This window comes from Neoarius graeffei, chromosome 8 (assembly GCF_027579695.1).
Source record: "Neoarius graeffei isolate fNeoGra1 chromosome 8, fNeoGra1.pri, whole genome shotgun sequence".
In the NCBI taxonomy this organism is placed as follows: Eukaryota; Metazoa; Chordata; class Actinopteri; order Siluriformes; family Ariidae; genus Neoarius; species Neoarius graeffei.
The window spans coordinates 87018110-87041437 of record NC_083576.1 but is presented as its reverse complement, the minus strand read 5'-3'; the positions used below and the strand labels follow the sequence as shown (position 1 = coordinate 87041437).

Genomic DNA, 23328 nt, shown 5'->3' with positions numbered 1-23328 from the left:
GGATCCTTAATGATAGTGGCTATCCGACTCAAGCTGTGAGATTTGTGTCTTCCGGTGTTGGTTGTTGTAAACTGATGATGCTCTGAGCAGGTTTTATGACTCACTCTATCACCTTCTGATCTGCCTCGGTGCAGTTCTTGTACCAAATAGTCTGTTAGAAGGCTCTCTATGGCACATCTGTAGAAATTGACTAGCAGGTTCTGGGGTAGATTAGGTCTCCTCAGTTGTTTCAGAAAGGCGTCACTGCATCTTCCCTACTATTGAAATGGTGTTAGTAGACCAAAAGAGTTTATCTGTGATCTTAACACCCAAGAATTTGAAGCTTGACACTCTTTCTACAGGTTCATCACCGATGTGCAAGGGTTTGTGTCCAATTTGTCCAGCCATCCATTGTCTATACTGCTTATCCATCAGAATCACAGGGGAAGCTGGAGCCAATCACAGCTGAGCTTGGCTGAGAGGCAGGGTACATCCTGGGCAGGTTGCCAATCTATCAAAGGGCTAACACAGAGAGACAGACAGCCATTGGGCAATTTAGAGTAGTCATTTGGCCTAATCCGCATGTCTTTGGACTGTGGGAGGGGGGAAGTCATGGCCTCATGGGAGGAAGCCTCTCTTGGGAGAAGCCATGGCCTCATAGTTAGAGAAGCAGCTTTGGGACCAAAAGGTCGCTGGTTCGATTCCCTAGACAAGCAGGACTGGCTGAAGTGCCCTTGAGCAAGGCACCTAACCCCCAACTGCTCCCCAGGTTGCTCTGGGTATGTTGTATGTCACTCTAGATAAGAACGTCTGCTAAATGCCATTAATGAGTGGAAACCAAAGCACCCGGAGGAAGCTCACACAAGTATGGGGAGAACCCAGAACCTTCTTACTGTGAGGTGACAGTGTTAACCACTGCACCCTCATACTGCCCTGGGTTGAGGTCCAAGTTATTTATCATACCATCTCACTCAATTTTTGTCCCTCCTTCCTATAGGTTGTCTCATTATTAGTGATCATACCAATGAATGTTGTGTCATCCACAAACTTGAAAAGGAGAAAGGTGAAGAGGGTGTAGAAGAGTGGGCTGAGACCACAACCCTGTGGGGCGCCTGTGCTCAGGGTCAAGGTGGAGGAAGAGTGACCCCCTCTCCTGACAATCTGAAGGTGATTTGTCAGGAAGTCTCTTATCCAAATACAGAGTGATGTGTAAAGTCCAAGGCTGTGGAGTTTTGAGATCAGATTGTGTTTAATGCTGAACTATAATCGACAAACAGCATCCTGACCTAGGCACCCTTGTTTTCTAAGTAGTACAGAGCCATATATAAAGTTATAGAAATTGCATCCTTGGTGGATCTCTTCACTCAGTAGACAAATTAATCATCATGGTGAGTCATCATTGTCTTTCTGTAGCTAATGTCAGATGGGGTACGCCACTCCTACCCATCCCTTGCACTGGCTTCTGCAACCCCAGTAGCTGGGGATTGATATTGATCCAAAGTAAAAGGGATGAAGCTTTTGATATGGGCCATAACTAGTCTTTCTAGGTGCTTTGTGATAATAGGTATGAGGGCAATAGGATGAAAATCTATTTCAACTCCTTACCATGGATTGCTTTGGTCCAGAAACATTTTAAGCATGAATGGACCACAGCCTGGGACAGTGACTGATTAATGATTCTTGTGAAAGCCTCTGCCAGTTGATTTGCACAGTGTTTGAGCACACGTCCCGAGACCCCATCAGGTCCCGGTGTCTTTTGAGTGTTGATGCCTTGCATAATCCACCTTGCCTAATGCTTGGTGAATGGGGGAAGTTCATCGTTCTCAGGAGGTAAGACCTCGATCATAGTTTCTTTGTACCCACTGTCAAATCTGGCAAAAAAAAAAAGTTAATAAAGTACGTCTGCCAGGGTGGTATCACAGTGGGTGGTCCTGGTGTCTCAGTTTTTGTATTCTGTAATGGTGTGAATGTCTTGCCAACTGTAGATTAGATTAGATTAGATTAGATTAGATTAGATTAGATTAGATTAGATTAGATTAGATTAGATTAGATTAGAACTTTATTGATCCCTTTGGGCGGGTTCCCTCAGGGAAATTAAAAAGCATTTTTAAAGATTGGGACTTTATTAGAGGCTTCAGTGTGTGTGTGTGTTTATGTTTAAAGATTATGATGGATGTTTGAGGCATCTAGGAAGTGTAAAATCAGGATAATTAGGCTGAAGTGTTGGAAGACTGAGTCAGTGCAGCATCGTGTAGCTCCCCAGTTGACTGGGTGCTAGAGTTTGTTACCATGGCAATGGAAAATTGTCCCTGATTAGACAGCGGGTGTTGAGACCCCACTTAAGGTAGGTCTGGTCAAAAATCTAATCACAGTTTTAAATCAATGCTCTTGATCCTATGTGAGCATGCTCGAGTGTAACCATGGCAACAAGTATAAATCGGTTATGTACTCCTCTATATACAACTCGGGGAATTTAACAACAATAAGAAAAATAAATTGTATGAATATTAATGTGGGTGGCACGGTGGTGTAGTGGTTAGCGCTGTCGCCTCACAGCAGGAAGGTCCGGGTTCGAGCCCCGTGGCCTACGAGGGCCTTTCTGTGCGGAGTTTGCATGTTCTCCCCGTGTCCGTGTGGGTTTCCTCCGGGTGCTCCGGTTTCCCCCACAGTCCAAAGACATGCAGGTTAGGTTAACTGGTGACTCTAAATTGAGCGTAGGTGTGAATGTGAGTGTGAATGGTTGTCTGTGTCTATGTGTCAGCCCTGTGATGACCTGGCGACTTGTCCAGGGTGTACCCCGCCTTTCGCCCGTAGTCAGCTGGGATAGGCTCCAGCTTGCCTGCGACCCTGTAGAACAGGATAAAGTGGCTACAGATAATGAGGTGCACGGGCGATTGCTCTAAGACAACGAGGGAGGCTCAGCCTCCTCTAAAAATGACGAACATCGTGTAGGATGAATTGCGCTAGGCTTATGTTATAGCCGGCCTTATAACATTGCTATTTCAGATCCAGAATCATAGAAATATATGTGCTCAACCCAACTACAGTGCGAAATCATTCCGTTATAACTTTCCCCAGTTCGCCTAATGTGTGCGTGAGTTTTTCCCCCTTGTGACAGCGCGATGCAGCCCAGCCTCAGTGGATTGGGAGCTATGTGCTTGTCAATCTCAAAATGCAAGACGATTATTGGACAAATACTGCGAAAATGCCTGCCCACGGAGTCTCACGGACTCCCAGCCTCAATGGACTTCAACGGCATTTGGGAGCTATGCGCTTTTCAATCTCAAAATGCAAGACAGTTATTGGACAAATACTGTGAAAATGCCCGCCCACGGACTCCGAGCCTCACATGGGAGGGACATGGCAGTTTCCGCGAAGAGACTGGTGACTGGTGAAAGCGGCCGGATATTTTCTTTGATTGACAGCTCGTTTCAACTATAGACAGGCAGCACAGTGTTGCCAGATTGGGCAGTTTTAAGTGCATTTTGGCGGGTTTTGAACATATTTTGGGCTGGATAACGTCAGCAGTATCTGGCAACATCAGTTCAGTCCCATGCGGATTCGCAAGTGCTGTGGTGTATTGTAAGAGATCGGCTTACATTTCGATTTCATTCATTACATACGGTTTCTACCAGCTTTTTTAGTTTGTATATATTTTCATTGTAAATAAAGTGTAAATATAGTGTTGTCAAGTTTGCTATCTTAGTTCCAGAAATTTCGTTTATTTGAGTGACTGAACTTGAACTTGAGGGGGCTAGTCAGCTAGCAAGAAAGCTCCGCACGGATGCCAAGCATTGCTGATTTAATTTTGGCGAAGCCATTTACCAGTCTTCCTTTCGAGGAAAAAATTAAAATTAAAGAGCAGGGTAGACCAACACCTCAAACTGACTTGGTGAAAAAGGTAGGGAATAATACTCGTTCCTTTCAGCTCTCCTGGTACGAGAAAGTGAATTGGCTAACAGCAAGTGACCCACATCAACAACAGTAAATAGGCTACTTTAGTAATATGTCATGGATGGACCAAAAATATAGAATCTATTTAAAATGTTTATGCTGAGTATATTATATTGGAATATATATTTTTCTGGATATGAATTAAACACCGCTGCAATTTGGAAAACATTTTTAAACAAAAACACAGCCGAGGTCAATTTTTAAACAACATGCCAAAATTTTAAAATATAAAATGTTAAAATATCCCCCCCCCCCAACACCACCATCATCATGTATATTGGACAGTAGGCTAATGGGCCAAAAGAACCTGTTATTTCACAGTTTGTGACCCTGCCAACAATCAGCCAGATCAGAGGCAAGAGTATGGGCAAAATTGATGTGTTTTTTCTTTTTTCTTTTAAAATCTGGAAATATCGTAACCGACCAGCCTCCCCTGTTTGAAAGACTACCAGCCGCCACTGATGAGATGAGATGTTCATTTGTCCTAGCGTAACCTTTTATGACAGGCAGTCAACTTAGACTTTAGCTAATAATTTTATTATACTGTGCATAAATTAATACAGTGTGTAGAAAAGACCACAGCAACTGTAATGTAATGGTAGCCATTAGTCAACATGGCGCAAATTTAACAAGTAAGGATATTTGGTGTTGTGCTATTATAGGAAATAAATCAATGTCTGTGATCCAAAGAGTTGCCAGCCTGAAGTTGATTGGTTTCCGATTACAGCATGTCCCAAAGTGTTTTATTCCTCCTCCACCTCACCAATTCACCAAAAATAACAATGTTTAATGATGTATTAAAGAATGTCAAGTCCTAATTTTTTATCTGTTTATAGTTATTTTACATTGTGGAACATCCACAAGAGATGTTCCATTGCACCTGATACAGTCATTCCTTGACCAGCATCTCTTTTATTATCCTTCTAGAAGTTAATAAATCAGAAAAATGCAAACCACAACATCAAGGATGTAGGGAGCTCATCTGGCTTGCCATCAAAACAACCATGACGACCAAACCATCAAACAGAACTGAAATGTGACAATGTGAGAGAGAGAGGACCAACCTCCACCACAAACTGTTTACAACAGGAACATCAACAAAGGACTACATTTCATTCCCCAAGCATAGACCAACCCAAAACATCCATCAGAACTGAAATCGCATGATTAATGAGAGAGGAGATACAATTCTAGTCAGAAGAAAATGTGTTAAGTTGACCTGATTACTAATTTGTGAGCAAAAAAAATGACAACACAATGACAAAGTTTTGTGCAGAAGGTCGAGTTCATTCAAATAAAACAATCAGAACTGAAATCCATTGAGAACTGAAGGAGGGAGGAGACACAGTTTAACTGAAAATAAACAAAGCTGTAAACAAATTGTTTACAACAGGAAAATCAACAAACAAACGACCAAGTTTTGTTCCTCAAGGGAAGATCAACCCAAAACATTCGATCAGAAATGGAATCGGATAAGAAATCAGAGAGGAGATACAATTCTAATGAGAAGTCCAAAAACTCGTTAAGGTGACCTAATTAGCAGTTCGTTAGCAAAAAAATTGACAATACAATGATCAAGTGTTGTGCGGAAGGTTGAGTTCTTTCAAACGAAACAATCAGAACTGAAATCCATTGAGAACTGAGGGAGGAGATACTATTTAATTGAAAATAAACAAAGTTGTAAACAAATTATTTACAACAGGAAAATCAACAAACAAATGAACAAGTTTTGTTCCCCAAGGGAAGATCGACCCAAAACGTCGATCAGAACTGGAATCGGATGAGAAATCAGAGAGGAGATACAATTCTAGTGAGAGGCCTGGAAAATTCGTTAATTTGGCCTGATTAGTAACTCATTAGCAAAAAATTGGACAAAACAATGACCAAGTTTTGTGCGGCATGATGGGTTCTTCCCAGGAAAACAATCAGAATGGAAATCCGTGGAGAACTGAGGAGATACGATTTAAATGAATTGTGGACAACAGATGCCATGCCATGCCATGGAAATCGGCCTAATGGTCAGATGAGCTAACAAGGGGGGAAAAAACCCACAAACTCCGTAAACACCTGTGTCCTGAAAATAAAGTTACATCTTTACCTCTGACTCTTACAAAGCACTGAGACTGGAGACTCCATCCATCATCCTAACAATCTGAACAATCAGTTGCAAGAATTTGGGAGTGCTATGCAATGGTATACAGTGGTGCTTGAAAGTGTGTGAACCCTTTAGAATTTTCTATATTTCTGCATAAATATGACCTAAAACATCATCAGATTTTCACACAAGTCCTAAAAGTAGATAAAGAGAACCCAGTTAAACAAATGAGACAAAAATATTATACTTGGTCATTTATTTATTGAGGAAAATGATCCAGTATTACATATCTGTGAGTGGCAAAAGTATATGAACCTCGAGGATTAGCAGTTAATTTGAAGGTGAAATTAGAGTCAGGTGTTTTCAATCAATGGGATGACAATCAGGTGTGAGTGGGCACCCTGTTTTATTTAAAGAACAGGGATCGATCAAAGTCTGATCTTCACAACACATGTTTGTGGAAGTGTATCATGGCACGAACAAAGGAGATTTCTGAGGACCTCAGAAAAAGCGTTGTTGATGCTCATCAGGCTGGAAAAGGTTACAAAACCATCTCTAAAGAGTTTGGACTCCACCAATCCACAGTCAGACAGATTGTGTACAAATGGAGGAAATTCAAGACCATTGTTACCCTCCCCAGGAGTGGTCGACCAACAAAGATCACTCCAAGAGCAAGGCGTGTAATAGTCGGCGAGGTCACAAAGGACCCCAGGGTAACTTCTAAGCAACTGAAGGCCTCTCTCACATTGGCTAATGTTAATGTTCATGAGTCCACCATCAGGAGAACACTGAACAACAATGGTGTGCTTGGCAGGGTTGCAAGGAGAAAGCCACTGATCTCCAAAAAGAACATTGTTGCTTGTCTGCAGTTTGCTAAAGATCATGCTTAACCCTTTGATGCAAAACATATGCACACCCCTTCTAATGCACAATTGGATGTCTTAGAGGGACGCACTTCCGGTCGCTGCTTGTGTGGCAGACCACGCCGTTCCTGTCTTTTTGGTTATGCTCTTAAAATCGTAATTTTAACTATTTTTAGATTTTGAAATGGATGTTATAAAGTGCTGGTTGCTGCTGTTGTGCATATACATCTTACAGACTCTGGAAAATCACGGGTGTTATGCCCTGAGAGTTTGTTACTCTTTTGATGAACTGAAAGAGATTGGAGCTGGCCTGAAACAACAACGGGGGATGGGATTACCGGCTACCTGGGCAGAAGATTTCCAAAAGATTCCAAAAGAGATAACAAGACGCAGGAGAGGTAAATCGGGCGGAGTTTTAAAGAGACTGAAATCACGGAGATGTCGGCCGTATATTCCATCTATTATAATGGGCAACGTGCAGTCGATTGGAAATAAAATGGACGAGTTGAGAGTCAATGCTCAGTTCCTCCATGAATTCAGATCAATAAGTTTGATGGTTTTTACAGAAACTTGGCTCAGCAGTATGCAAAATGACGAACTGGTTGCGGTGGATGGTTTTAAAACTTTTCGAGGAGATAGAACTGTGGACTCGGGGAAACAAGTTGGGGGCGGTCTTATAGTGTATGTAAACGAACAGTACTGTCACCCAAATAATGTGTCCATTAAGTCTCATACGTGTACCCCAAATTCTGAAATATTGACTGTTAGTGTTCGCCCTTATTATATTCCTCGTGAATTTTCCCATGTCGTGGTAATGGCGATTTATGTGCCACATCGGATTCTGGCTAAGGAGGCGGTCGAGGAGATACAAGCGGCTGTGCACAGGGTTGAGTCGGCGTCGCCGGATGTGTTTGTGGTAATGTCTGGGGATTTTAACCACTGCGCTGTGAAAATAAGTGGGTCATACTACTACCAACACGTCAAGTGCAACACACGGGGACAAACCATATTGGACCACTGTTATTCAAAGGTCAAGGACGCATACAGATCCAGAAGTCTGCCTAGTTTGGGCAAGGCGGACCATAATCTTGTTCTGTTGTGTCCTAAATATGTCCCGCTGGTTCAGAGACATAAGAAGAGGACGATAACGGTGAAAAAGACTACTCCGGAGGCGATCGAAAGATTACAAGATGCGTTTGACACAACAGACTGGTCTGTCTTTGAAAATAGTGCCATGGACATTAACGAACTTACTGAGTCAGTTTGTGATTATATAAACTTTTGCAATGATGTGGTTACAGAGGAAAAGAGGGTTAAGGTGTATGCCAACTCTAAACCTTGGATAAATTCTGAAATTAAAAGGTTAATTAATGAAAAACGGAAGGCTTTTGCTAAAGGTGACAAAGTTACATTGAAAGGGATTCAGAAAGAACTCAGAAGGGAAATCAACAAGGAAAAATACAGATACAAATGTGAAATAGAAAATTATTTTAAAGAGAATGATATGAAGAAGGTCTGGGAAGGAATGCGGTTAATGAGTGGATATGTAGGGAAAGGGAAGACAGATAAAACTCAGCTAACTGGCACAATGAAATACGCCAATGACCTAAATAATTTCTATAACAGATTTGACAAAATAGATTTTTCTGAGGAAAGATTGAGACTAAGAGAAACTATTGGGAGGAAAGAGGATAATTACGCCTTGCAAACAAATAAACAGGAGGTGTATGGGATGCTTGTGCAATTGAAAGCCACTAAAGCAGCAGGCCCAGATGGACTGTCTCCAAAGGTGTTAAAAGGTTGTGCCTTCCAATTAGCAAGTATTTTTTCCAGTATTTTTAATTATTGTTTTTCTCAAAATGTGTTACCTGATGTATGGAAACAATCATGCATAATACCAGTACCCAAGAAGAAAATCATTGAGTGTATGAATGATTTAAGACTAGTGGCTTTAACCTCAATAGCTATGAAGGTATGTGAGAAAATAGTGTTGAAAAATCTGAGGCCCCAGGTGGAGAGGTTTCTTGACCCTTGCCAATTCGCTTACCAGCAAGGGAGAGGGGCAGAAGATGCTATTGTTTTTAAACTGGATAGTGTTTATGCTCACCTGGACAGAAGGGGGCGGTGTGTGAGAATTCTGTATTATGATTTTAGCTCAGCTTTTAATACGATACAACCGCACATTCTAGTAAACAAGCTGATGATGATGGAAGTTTCGAGTGTATTTATTTATTTTATTCTTAATTTCTTAGAGAATAGGTCTCAATTTGTTAAATTAAACTTAAAAGTAAAGTCAGAAAAGATTATGACAAACACAGGCTCACCTCAAGGTACAGTTTTATCGCCTTTTTTGTTCACCGTTTATACTGCAGATTATCGTCCACTGAACGCAAATTGTCAAGTTGTAAAATTTGCTGATGATACTGCCCTCATTGGATTGATTGAAAATTATGATTATAGTCACTACCAAAATGAGATTAAAGCTTTTGTTAAATACTGTGACACTCATTACCTAGAACTCAATGTTAAGAAAACCAAAGAGTTGGTTATTGATTATAGGAGAAACAGCATGACAACTGAAGCAGTAGAAATTAAAGGGTCAGTAGTGGAAAGAGTGAACTCATACAGGTATTTAGGTGTAGTTTTTAATGACAAGCTTACATGGTCTGACCATCTAAGTTTAGTGATGGAAAAACTAAGTCCACGCATATATTGCCTGAGAAAGCTGCAGTCTTTCAAGGTAAATTTAGCTGTTGTGAGGATGTTTTTTATGGCAGTAATATGTAGCGTGTGGAGTTACTGTGTGGTGGGATGGGGTGGGAATGCTGGGGCAACTGAAAAGGCCAGGATTGACAGAGTGACTAGGTTGGAAAAATGATGGGAGAGTCAAATACTGTTGATAAAATATATGAGGACCGCCTAGCAAGTATGAGGAAGAAAATAATTGGGGACCCTACTCATCCTCTACATGAGAACTTGACAGGGAGGGTTATGGAGCGCAGTGGTAGGTTAAAGCCCCCTGTGACAAGGACAAATCGGTATGCTCTCTCTTTCATTCCTCAGGCTATTAGACAGCACAACAAGCACTTTAAGCGTATTTTTCCATAGTGTATTAAATTTATTTATTTATTTATTTATTATGGCCTTATGGTTTCTTAAAGGAGATGTGTATATTTATGCTAATGTTTTTATGAGCATGGGATGGGTATGTGCACTGTAATTTCCATGTTTATGGATGAAATAAACCTGACTTGACTTGACTTGACTTGATGTGGACAAGTCAGAAGGCTACTGGAAAAATGTTTTGTGGATGGATGAGACCAAAATAGAACTTTTTGGTTTAAATGAGAAGCGTTATGTTTGGAGAAAGGAAAACACTGCATTCCAGCAAAAGAACCTTATCCCATCTGTGAAACATGGTGGTGGTAGTATCATGGTTTGGGCCTGTTTTGCTGCATCTGGGCCAGGACGGCTTTCCATCATTGGTGGAACAATGAATTCTGAATTATACCAGCGAATTCTAAAGGAAAATGTCAGGACATCTGTCCATGAACTGAATCTCAAGAGAAGGTGGGTCATGCAGCAAGACAACGACCCTAAGCACACAAGTCGTTCTATCAAAGAATGGTTAAAGAAGAATAAAGTTAATGTTTTGGAATGGCCAAGTCAAAGTCCTGACCTTAATCCAATGGAAATGTTGTGGAAGGACCTGAAGCGAGCAGTTCATGTGAGGAAACCCACCAACATCCCAGAGTTGAAGCTGTTCTGTACGGAGGAATGGGCTAAAATTCCTCCAAGCCGGTGTACAGGACTGATCAACAGTTACCGCAAACGTTTAGTTGCAGTTATTGCTGCACAAGGGGGTCACACCAGATACTGAAAGTGAAGGTTCACATACTTTTGCCACTCACAGATATGTAATATTGGATCATTTTCCTCAATAAATAAATGACCAAGCATAATATTTTTGTCTCATTTGTTTAATTGGGTTCTCTTTATTTACTTTTAGGACTTGTGTGAAATTCTGATGATGTTTTAGACCATATTTATGCAGAAATATAGAAAATTCTAAAGGGTTCACAAACTTTCAAGCACCACTGTAACAGAAAATAACAAAAAAAATTCCATTATCGTGTTCTTTGCTTCTGCTTCGTCTCATCTTGTCTGGTTGGGTGTTCTCTCTTACTTGTTGCTAACCGAATGCCAACGAATCTTTGTGCCATTGTGCTTCTGGATAATAGGTACCCATCTAATAAAGAAAGATGAGCAGTGTGGCGAGCAGACAGGAGTGGAACCATGACCAGCCTTCACCCAGAGACCAATATCGAGTCTCAGACAGGGCTGTGAGTGATGTGGCCTTTATTGCAGTAAACACTGCTCTGGTGCACCGAGGGGAGCGACTGGGAATTAAATTCAACTCTAATAAAAGTGTTCAGACAGGCACCTGTCACTGTGAGAGTGCAGAGAGGAAACTTGTGGAGTGATGTGAATAGAAGAACTGGGCAGAATTTGGACTCTTAGAAACTATGGAATGATTTCTGTTCTTCTTGACTCCACCTCTGAGAATCTACACTGATCAGCAGAGTTCATTAATTGTGGTTCGGTTAGTCACTCTATATCATTGCATTCTACTTTGCCAGTTATTACACGCAATCCACTGACACACCAAAAATTTAACTGATTGCATCCACCAATGTTGTTGGAAGAGATTACGTTTGCACCTCCGTTTGTTTGTTTGTTCCTGACATAACTCAAAAAGTAGTGAACGGATTATGATGAAATTTGGTGGAAAGGTGAGCCATGGGCCAAGGAATGATCAATTAGATTTTGATGCAAATCTGAATATGTGGCTTGGCGGAGGTATGTGCTCTACCGAGTGTAATCGTTGATCAAAACACGAGCTCTTGAGCGGAGCAACAGAAAAGCATTCGCCTTTTGCGAATGTGATGATCTAGAGAGACTAACCGAACCACAATTAATGAACTCTGCTGATCAGTGTAGATTCTCAGAGGTGGAGTCAAGCATCATCTTGAGATCATGAATGATGCCACAGTTGTCCATGGCCAGGAGCCCAAGGGAGCAAAATTGGCCTGTGCAGAGTTTCCCAAAAGCATCATAGCACAAAGATCATTGTTAAATGGTAGGGCGAGCAGCACAATGAACACTCTTTCTCCTAGTTAAGATGCTCTTAGCATTAAGAGGCTTTTGGGAAACCCACCCCTGTGCTGTCAGGGAAGGAGGGGTGGTATACTCTCTCCCCCCTGTCAATTACCGCAACACTAGCCAATCATGGGTGCCCGTGAGCTAATGCATACAGAAGTGGGCAGATAGCGCTTTCTTCAGAGCATGTTATGCCGCCCCCTAACATTGCATAATGTCCTGAGTATGACTTTAAACTGCAACCAGTGGTGAGTCTCAGGTCCAGGAGGACTTGATTATTGGGGGAAGTGGAGTTACCCCTTAGTCATCATTGCTCCCATGTCTGCTCTGACCCAGAGTGGTAGCACCTGCCCGGGTTCCAGCTATGGGTCAAATAGTACATCAAGTACAATAAGGTACTGGCAGCAGGGCGCTTTTTAGTGCAATGTGGCAGATGAACCCAACAGGGTCAATGGTACACGACCAAATGGCATGTGGAAGAGCCACTCAAATGGCCAATGGATGGCATCACTTGGCAAGTCCGTTGTCACTGCAGGGCAACTTCCATACCCGTCAGGTCTGTGACACTTTTGTGCACCACTTGGCATCAGGTCTGGAGGTCCAGAGAGACAACACGATGGGGGCACAACATCATTTGTCTTACCTTACTGTGCAAGGTGCTTTGTTAGGAGAGGAGAATAATGTGCAAGAACTCATGAGGCCAGACATTCCATGGCGGCTTGGCCGGTCCTTTCATGCCGCCACTGCAGGCAACTCTGTTGCTCTGGTGCAGGCCTTGTGGCCTATCTGTGTTTCTGCGCATCCTAATGAAGCAGTCATCATCGCTAGCGATGGACAGCCGACGACAATGAACATTGCATAAGTAGTAGTTCAAAAAGAGGCAGCTATCTGGCATTGTATGTGCCTTGGAGGAAGCATGTGATAGCCTTTGTCCTTCCTGATTGGTAGCTGTGGTGTGATAGGCCACATCTAAATTCAAGTCAAAGTTGGGGGAAAAATAAAAAATTAACATTTTTGATTTTTTTTTGTGCTAGAGTTTGTCTTCTATATCAGAAGAGGAGAAAGCTGTTGGAAAACTAGTGATGGTTTCATTTGGGGGATTGTTTTTACATTTAAAAAAGTTTAAAGTATTCAGAAAACTTTTGAGAAATAAGTCAGGAATAATGCAACTTGGACTGTACTGTTATATGAAAGTTAGATTATGTATACTGTCTGCTATACAAGTATCATACACATTAATGCTTTTATTTTCATTAAATGATAAACTAAAATGGGCGGCACAGTGGTGTAGTGGTTAGCGCTGTCGCCTCACAGCAGGAAGGTCCGGGTTCGAGCCCAGCGGCCAACGAGGGCCTTTCTGTGTGGAGTTTGCATGTTCTCCCCGTGTCCGCGTGGGTTTCCTCCGGGTGCTCCGGTTTCCCCCACAGTCCAAAGACATGCAGGTTAGGTTAACTGGTGACTCTAAATTGAGCGTAGGTGTGAATGTGAGTGTGAATGGTTGTCTGTGTCTATGTGTCAGCCCTGTGATGACCTGGTGACTTGTCCAGGGTGTACCCCGCCTTTCGCCCGTAGTCAGCTGGGATAGGCTCCAACTTGCCTGCGACCCTGTAGAACAGGATAAAGTGGCTAGAGATAATGGATGGATGGCTGGATGGATGGATGGATAAACTAAAATTGATTTGAAGTCAAGCAAAACCCAAAAATAAACGCCGTTTGCTGATCATAGCAAGTGCCTTGATTTGGCCTCCGCACGTTTATATTAAAATTAAACTTTATAACAACAATTTATCTTTTTTTTTAACCGTTATGATGATATTAATAAAAAATAGGCTTACCTGGACACAACATTTGCCCTGAAACCAGATATGCAGCCGTGATGTAATAGTACGCCGTTTACCTTTGTTACACAGAGCCATCAAATAAATGCTTCGAATTCTCAACAAAAAAAATCCCCAGGCACCACTGTTCTCTCTCTCTCTCTCTCTCTCTCTCTCTCTCGCTCTTTCTCTCTCTCTCTGTACCCAAAATCACTCACTCATTCGCTACTCCCTACTCACTCTCTAGGCAATTCTATATAAAGGACTATACAGTGAGCTCATTGGTAAAATGAAAAAAACGCTTTCAGACACTACTCCACCGCGCTGTTATTCACATCATTACTGTCGCACAATTAAAACGTGCCAGATCAGTCGGCTGGTGGGTTTCAAAATAATAAATACATGCATGTGTTTTTGTGATAAATCCATATTATACTGAGCGCATTTCCCACATTAATCAATACAAAGTACCTGCAGCTTTCACTTCTTTTAAATCAAGGCTGAATACTTTCTTTCTTCTTTGCCACTGAATTTTATGAAACCAAATTTGAGGCTTTTGATTAATTCCTCATGCTGCACTCTAACTTTTATTCTTGTATTTTATCTTCCTTATTCTATGTTCGCTTTTTTCTATTTTGTTAGTATTTTTAATTGGACTTGAATGTCCGTTTATAATGTGTTTCTTCCTCCGTCCATTCATCCCAAACACACTTTTTTTTCTTTCAGCGTGACCGCAATGCATGATGGTATATATTGCTTGGTTAGTCACTATCGGTTGTACACTACTTTTCATGATGCATTGTGGGATACTATGAGTTCACATACTATGAGATACTATGGGTGTAATAATTCTCACTAGACATTCGGACAGCACTACAAAATGGCGAACTCACTATATAGTCCACTATATAGTGAGTAGTGAGTGATTTCAGACAGTTTCTCTCTCTCTCTCTCTCTCTCTCTCTCTCTGTTCACAACAATTCAGAAGCGATGTATCCACTAGATCTCAGCCTCGGTAAGTTGTGTACGTGACGTCACAGTCTCAGATTCTCTCACGTAATTTGTCTTCAGAGTGCAATATTTGAATTTCTGAGAGGTTCTTTTTCTTTTAAAATAAAATCTGTACACAGTACACAAGTACAAATATGGACAAGTGAGCACTTGAACATGTCTTGTATGGATATTATCTGTCAGTGTAAAGGAGATTATTTTGGGATTTTGTTAATCTTTAAAACTAGTCTGCCTTTTGATGTCATAAAATCGGTGAAATTTAGTTCCCTCTGAAATGTGATCATTGTGATATATGTTTATTTCTGTAATATCTCACAAAATATCAGGCCGTTCTGTTCCGTGTCTGGGAAGTTATTTAATTTGAGGGGATTAAAGCAAATAGTGTGCATGAAATCGCTCGCTTCGCGCAGTCAAGCAGACAGAGGAAGTCCGTGTGTGTGTGTGTGCGCATGCGCAGATTTACCTTTGAGCGTGCACTGACAGTTCCATCATTCTGTCGCTAAACGAACAGCTGATCACACCGAGGTATTCGCTGAGCGCCGATATTTATTAGTTTGGTCCTGCGTTTCCTTTCTTTCGTATATAGCATAACACCTTTTCTTCTCACTTTCTTTCCGTTACTGTAGTCAATCTTTCACGTTTCATTCGCGCACTCACGTCCTCCATTTTTCTCTCCTGTTTCATATTTGTATCCCACAATGCCTTGCACGAACGGGGAAAACACACCACGTGATGCATGACGTAGTATCTTGTATTGGGTCATGGTGAAGCAGGAAAAAATAACCGAGAATTTAGGGCCACGTGGAGATAAATTAATTAATTGCTCTATTTAAAAAAAAAAACTAATAAAATTGGAAGTCTGTGATTCAAATTCAGTAGCTTTCGGTCCACTGAACAAAAATAATTGGGTGTCGGGAAAATTCTTTTTATGACCTACACTTGAAAAATCTGAAAGACAATCTACCTTTAATTTCCTTCAGTATTTTTTTTAATGAGCTAAATCTAAAACCATTACAAAGATGAGGACAAATTATACTTTAATTATTAAGCTCACTTTGAACGTACGTAAGTCTCCTATTACAGTAATATAATAATGTAGGGGATGTTATTTGGTGCATTAATACAGGATAAAGGCAGCAAATAAGTACCACATGATCATCATCCTGCTCCTCTAATGACGTTTCTAACGTAGCACATTACGTTAGTGCCTCAAACAAAGGTGCTGGTCATTGTTTCGGCTCCGAGTTGTGGTGTAAAATACTGTATAGTGTGATATATTTTATAAAATATATCCATCTGGCTAGCGTGTTTACTTTCTAACAGTATGTTTAAAATCATAAGATGACGGTCATGATCAATGTAAACGAACACGAGTACTGTAATATTGAGTTGTGTTGTAGGGTTCGAGTTCCTTATTTTCTTGTAGCTCTGCCTCTTTATATCTCATTTCTTTCTTTCTCTTTATATCTCTGTCTCCTTCTGTAGCCGAACTGAGGGAAAACCTGCAGAGGTTTGTGGAGGAGACGAACCAGCGGCGTCCTGACTTCATTAAAATGGTTCGTCACACCAGGCAGGAGGGTTTGATTCGTGCCCGTGTGAGCGGCTGGAGGGCAGCCAGCGCGCCCGTCGTGGCTCTGTTTGATGCCCATGTGGAGTTTAATGTAGGATGGTGAGTCCCTATGAGATATTACGCATGTTTCAGCAGTATGAACAGACAGTTTGCGCAGTGTTTATAATTCGCAAGCAGACTGACAGCTTATCGATGGTAAGACAGCTAGTCTTGTCTGTGGGTGTTCCCGGGAACAGTCTGCGACTCAGCAGGATGTCTGAATACTTCCAGTTTGTTAATATATCACACAAGCTGAGGATTGAATTTGTTTACACACACAGTATAATTTGATTTGCTGTCAGCGCGTGTTAAGACAACAGTCTTCAGTCTGATATTGGATTAAAACATAAAGACGTTGTGTCCTCACGCTCGGGACTGAAATTTGTCGTTGTTCAGGATTACTGGCTCGTGGACATACAGTAATTATTTTCTTTCTTAGTAAGAGAAAATATCAGAATGCTTAGCTGGAGTCTGAAGTGAGACGATGAGAAGCAAACTGTCAGATTAAATAGGTGTCTTTATTTTGGACAGGTTTTTTTTCAGTGTTGATTTTTGTGGTGGCGGCACGGTGGTGTAGTGGTTAGCGCTGTCGCCTCACAGCAAGAAGGTCCGGGTTCGAGCCCCGTGGTCGGCGAGGGCCTTTCTGTGTGGAGTTTGCATGTTCTCCCCGTGTCCGCGTGGGTTTCCTCCGGGTGCTCCGGTTTCCCCCACAGTCCAAAGACATGCAGGTTAGGTTAACTGGTGACTCTAAATTGAGCGTAGGTGTGAATGTGAGTGTGAATGGTTGTCTGTGTCTATGTGTCGGCCCTGTGATGACCTGGCGACTTGTCCAGGGTGTACCCCGCCTTTCACCCGTAGTCAGCTGGGATAGGCTCCAGCTTGCCTGCGACCCTGTAGAACAGGATAAAGCGGCTAGAGATAATGAGATGAGATGTTGATAATGGTAATACATACATGTCAACCTATATGGAATGTCCGTATTTTATATGGATTTGATTCAATAAACGTAGTATACGGGCGTACAAATAAAGTTATACGGATTCTTTAAAAAAAACTTCAATATTTATTTAGAGCTATAATCAATTCCCACAATGATAAAAGAGCACATAACATTTACAAACGCACTGTACACCACAGAAAGCACAGACAGCCTGTCACGGAGTGAGCCGTGACGCTCGCGCACACACACCTTCACACACACACCTCTCTCACGCAAGCGCACAGCGCACAGGCAGCAATCTGCCGGCAACGTTCAAACATCTTGGCTGACCTGTCGCTGTGAGTTGCACTTCATTTCCATTACTGTTTTCTGTATGGGTATTACTGGTTTTCAAGCATTTCATACTCCACCATTTGCCATAGTTTCTAACGAGAGCAGCATTTGTTGCGAGTGCAGGGAAAGGCCTACCGGCATTCTAGTAACATTTGTTTGGCTCCACCCATATGTAAAACGCATCACACATTTCTAAGCATTTTCATCTCCCATCTGTTAAGCATTGTCTCTGGTCTAGGAAACACACGTACAAACAAACTGGTTATTTCTAACATCAAGTTTATTTAGTTTTAGCATTTTTATAACACAAAACAGTTTTCAGTAACTCATCACGCGAACTCCACATACTTCCTGTTTGTTGCGGGAAACCGAGGGACTGTACCATTGGCTTGTTATGGAGGGGTTTCGCGGGTGTTTGGTGGAACGGACTATTTTAACGGGGGTGTTTTACTGGTGTTGGGGAAACATGCATTTTACTATGCACTGAAGGGTTTTTGGTTAATGAAAATTATTTTGGATGTTTGTATATTTTGTGTTTGTTTCTTTAAATTGTTGTTTTGTATTTAGGAAGTCATTATTTAGTTGATTGATTAATTTTGTAATTTGGGCTCAGCTGTGGGCGGGGCTGCGGGTATGTAAGCTCTGCAGTAGCTCCAGAGCCTCAGTTGTGGTTGGAACGTCTTGTTTGAAGGTCCTGTGGTTTGGCTGACTAATAGTTTTGTTCAGGGTCTTTTTGATTTAGTCTGGCAAACTTGAAGCCTCTTTATTTTTGTGTTTTCTTATTATGTTTGTATAGTTTTCTTTTTGGCAACTTGACAAAGGTTGGTGCACTGTAAATATTTGCACTTTTTAAAAAAAGTTTAGAAAATAGAAAATATAAAAAATATACTTTTGGAGGAAGAAGTTTTCCGGCTCTCTGTCTGCTCCACCGCCGTCCATCCTTGCAACACAGTCAGTAAAGAGTCTTATGAAATCGCGCTTTATCTTGTGGTGGCGAGACTTTGTTCCACTTTTGATCATGCGCACACCGCATTGCGAGAATCCCGCCAACCGTGAAGTAACATTTTGTTTGAAAAGCGTATTTCCACCTGAGCGACTTTCAATAGCGACTGAAAAGATTCTGAATGGGCACTCCGGCAAAGAAATTCAAAACACAATACAGCGGTAGGTTTCTCCCTGAATGGAAGAACCTTTTCAATGGCATAATCCAACCGGCAGCCTCCAAAAACGACGAATACGCACACTGCACACTGTGTGTGCGTGACATCAAAGTTGCAGCATCGGGAGCGTATGATGTGAAAGAACATTTCAAATCGAAACTACATCAGCGGAATGCAAGCCAAAGGCAAAATCAGCCACTGATGACAGTATTTGCGCGCTCAAAAACTGATATGCCAACAACTGGAAAAGACAGAAAACACAAGGTAGTGGGTGTTTTAGTTCAAGTTAGGCAGTGCTCTGTTTACCCCACAGTAATGCTGACTGTGAGAGAGTTTTCTCTCAAGTCAGGAAGATACACACAGAGAGCAGAAAGAACCTGAATGCAGACACACTGACCTGGCCTACTGCAGTGTAAGATCAACACAGCTAGACACTTGCTGTGACATGCAGCCTCGTGAGGTATTGGTGCAGACTGCTAAAAAAGCTGTCATGGAGTACAATTCAGAACATTAGAGTGACACTTTGTGTTTTTGTCAAACATTGGAGCTTTGTATTCATTCTGAAGGTTTATTGTTATTAATATTGAATAAAAAGTAACTGGGATATATCATTGTTAATTATCATTCACATTTTAGGTAAATTATTTTAATTTGCATCTTATAAGGATTTTATAAGGGAAATACGGATTTTGGAGGTTGGTTATACAGGTTTGATTGACCAAAGGTTGGCATGTATGGTAATATTTCTCAGTCATCAGCTGTCAGGTTATAGTCCTATGAAAATCCATGACCTTGAGTTTGACATTTCAAAGTCATTCAAGGTCAATGGTCATGGTGACAAATGAAAGCCCATATGGCACTTCCTATAAGTTAATAACGGTAAATATCTGTCTACCATCGACCGTTTTTAAGTTATAGCTCTCTGAAAATACGTGACCTTGAGTTTGACCTTTCAAGGTCACTCAAGGTCAAAGATCATGGTGCCAAATGAAAGGCCATATGGGAGTTCCTATACGCTCATAATAGTAAACATCTGTCTATCGGTAACCGTTGTTGAGTTATAATGGAAAATATGTTCTTTTGACCGAAAGGTTGACCTTTCCGGTGACCTTGACCCGATTACCCCCAAAATTTAATCAAGTAATCTGCAGACCATTTCCCACCTACCCTGAAATTTTGAAGTCAATCGGTGCAACCGTCTAGACGCTAGATTGTTAACAGACACACAACAAACCGCACTGATTACAATCCGTCACCCTACTGACTCCGTCGCGGCCGAGGTAATAAAAGTGGCAGCATCAAAAATTATATAGATACAGCTCTATTTAAAATGAAATAATCGTAGAAGCCTTTGATTGTCGGCTCACGCACTCGATGATCACACCAAGTTTCTGCACGACCAGGCTATTAAACGATTTCTTATATATTGCGATCTTTCGTTCATTAATAACTCATTCGTAGCGCTTACCGTTAATAAAATGTTCACTGCAGACTCGTGTGGATTTTGCTTTCTCATCGCTGAGATCAGTCCGGTTTATGTTGGACAGCCGTTGATGTCTTCGCTCCGTGGACAACTCTCTCGTTTTTTCTCCTTGATTATTTATAATTGCTGGAATTCTAAAGAACTTGTAAGTCCCCTTGTCTCGAATAGAGTTGCGCCCGCATCCAGTTACAGCACAAAGAGCGTAAAGACATAGCGAAGAAACAAAAGGAATTCTTGAGCGTAACAACATCTTGAGAATATCTTCGATAGTAAATGTGCGCCGCATGAGTTTGTGTTTATCCTCCAACATGGCTGACTTCCAGTTCAAAGCCTCAGGCAGAGTTAGCTATGACATCACGTGCAAACGAAGAATAGCATGAAACGTTTCCTGAAGATGAATGATGAGAATGAAACAGAACATCAGGGTGTAAAAAAAAAAAAACTAAAGATGGGAAACCTTTCTGTGAAAGGTTCTGTCTATGCATTGTGGTTCCCATGGTGACACGTGCTCATGTTTGTGTTGGTTTTTGATTTGGTTCTGTCTCCGCCCACCATTCTATCACCTCATTGTTTTCGTATATCATCTTGTGTCTTTGTTTCATTGCGAAGTCTTGTCATTGTTTAACATGTGTTACTGAGCCTTGGTTTCTATGATTCCTTGTTTGATTGTTTGTTTGTTTGGTTTGTTTTTTAGATTTTCCATATTTTGACCTTGCCTGAGTCCTTGTTCGCTCATCCAGCCATAGGTAATTTACAAAATTCGCTACTCCTCCTACAGGATTGATCAGATTTTGACTAAACTCACATACAGTGTTCCCCAGGTGGGTGTGCATAAATAAAAGTTGTCAAGACGGTGGCGCCACCTGTTACATTTACGATTTTATGGGTGTCTGAAATTTTTGGGTGACTCGTCACATTAAACTCTACTCTTCGTAAACTGCTAGGATGTTTTCACTGAAACTCACAACCCAGAAGATTCTAAAGACATGTTCCAACAAGAATTGTTCACCAGGTGGCGCCACCTGCCATGGATGTGGCTACACAGGGGTCATATCTCATCTCATCTCATCTCATCTCATCTCATTATCTGTAGCCGCTTTATCCTGTTCTACAGGGTCGCAGGCAAGCTGGAGCCTATCCCAGCTGACTACGGGCGAAAGGCGGGGTTCACCCTGGACAAGTCGCCAGGTCATCACAGGGCTGACACATAGACACAGACAACCATTCACACTCACATTCACACCTACGCTCAATTTAGAGTCACCAGTTAACCTAACCTGCATGTCTTTGGACTGTGGGGGAAACCGGAGCACCCGGAGGAAACCCACGCGGACATGGGGAGAACATGCAAACTCCGCACAGAAAGGCCCTCGCCGGCCACGGGGCTCCAACCCGGACCCTCTTGCTGTGAGGCAACAGCGCTAACCACTACACCACCGTGCCGCCCGGGGTCATATACAGTTTCACGAAAATCGCTACTCCTCCTACAGGACTGATCGGATTTCAAACCCACACACAACAGCCATGGCCAGTACGAGCTCCAGACTCATTGAGGCCATGTTTTTTTAGGTGTTTAGGTTTATGGATTACCCGTGTGTGATGTTAACGATTTGTGATCCAGATTATGATTATGATTTGTGGATTGCAGGGCTGAACCCATCCTGCACAGGATCCAAGAGGACCGACGGCGTATCATATCCCCTTCTTTCGACAACATTAAATACGACACGTTTGAGGTGGAGGAGTATCCTCTCTCAGCGCACGGCTTCGACTGGGAGCTCTGGTGTCGCTACCTGAACCCACCCAGAAGCTGGTGGAGTCAGAAGAACCACACAGCACCCATCAGGTACCACAGAACCAGCTCTGTCGGCAAAGAAAATACTAGAGAACTCATCTTGTATGTTTTATATACAGTGTTAGGCATTAGACTGCAAAAAGTCTAATATTCTCGGAGATTCTCGATTCTGATTGGTACGAATTGTTTGGCAGACGTCTCATAAGGGCCCGGTCCACAACACCTATAACTATAACTCTGATTATCCCTCTGCCTGAATTTAGTTCCAGTCTGGAGCAGAAACACCACAACTATAATCCCGATTATAATATCACTTGGTCCTGACACTCAGGGAAATAAACACATGCAACTTAAGAATAGTCATGGAAGTTTTTTCCAAGTAGTAGCACATTATTTCAGATCATACTGTACAGCTTGGACTCCAAAACAACCCATGCACACACTCCAGTGGTTGATATAATACGGATAGGTCACGGATTACGGAAATATAATAAAAAAGGATACAAAATAAATACGGAGTGGTTACGGATTTTAATCCGGGTGCTTCCCAGATGCTAATAATTTACGGATTGGTCACGGACGTTTCAGTGTATTACAGATTGGTTACCGATTTCATACAGATAAAAAATGCATCACGGATAAAAAATTTAAAAGTCGAAAACAGTTAAACGTTTAGACTGCCGAAGTTCATCATTAAAATATCTTACCTGCATTTATATGTTTACTTTATTAATTTACTTCATGGACAATAAAAGATCCATGAAGTAAATTAATAAACATATTACTTTATTATAAACTGAAATGAAATGAAATCGCTCGCTTCACGCAGTCAAGCAGACAGAAGAAGTCCGTGTGTGTGTGCGCATGCGCAGGTTTGCCTTTGAGCGTGCACTGACAGTTCCATCATTCTGTCGATAAACGAACAGCTGATCACACCGAGGCGCTCGCTGACCGCCGATATTTATTAGTTTGGTCCTGCGTTTCCTTTCCTTCGTATATAACATAACGTCTTTTCTTCTCGCTTTCTTTCCGTTACTGTCGTCGGTCTTTCACATTTCATTCGCACACTCGCATCCTCCATTTTTCTCTCCTGTTTCAAATTTGTATCCCACAATGCCTTGCGTGAACA

The 23328-nt window shown here is 41.7% G+C and overlaps 1 protein-coding gene across 1 annotated transcript in view; it reads left to right on the top strand.

The window, feature by feature from the left end:
- galnt18a (UDP-N-acetyl-alpha-D-galactosamine:polypeptide N-acetylgalactosaminyltransferase 18a) overlaps positions 1-23328 on the top strand; it is a 280427-nt gene that overhangs the window by 177878 nt on the left and 79221 nt on the right. Inside the window, exons 4-5 of the mRNA XM_060928436.1 lie at positions 16365-16548; positions 22053-22250. Of these exons, the coding sequence (XP_060784419.1) occupies positions 16365-16548; positions 22053-22250 (382 nt within the window). The remainder of the gene's footprint in view (positions 1-16364; positions 16549-22052; positions 22251-23328) is intronic.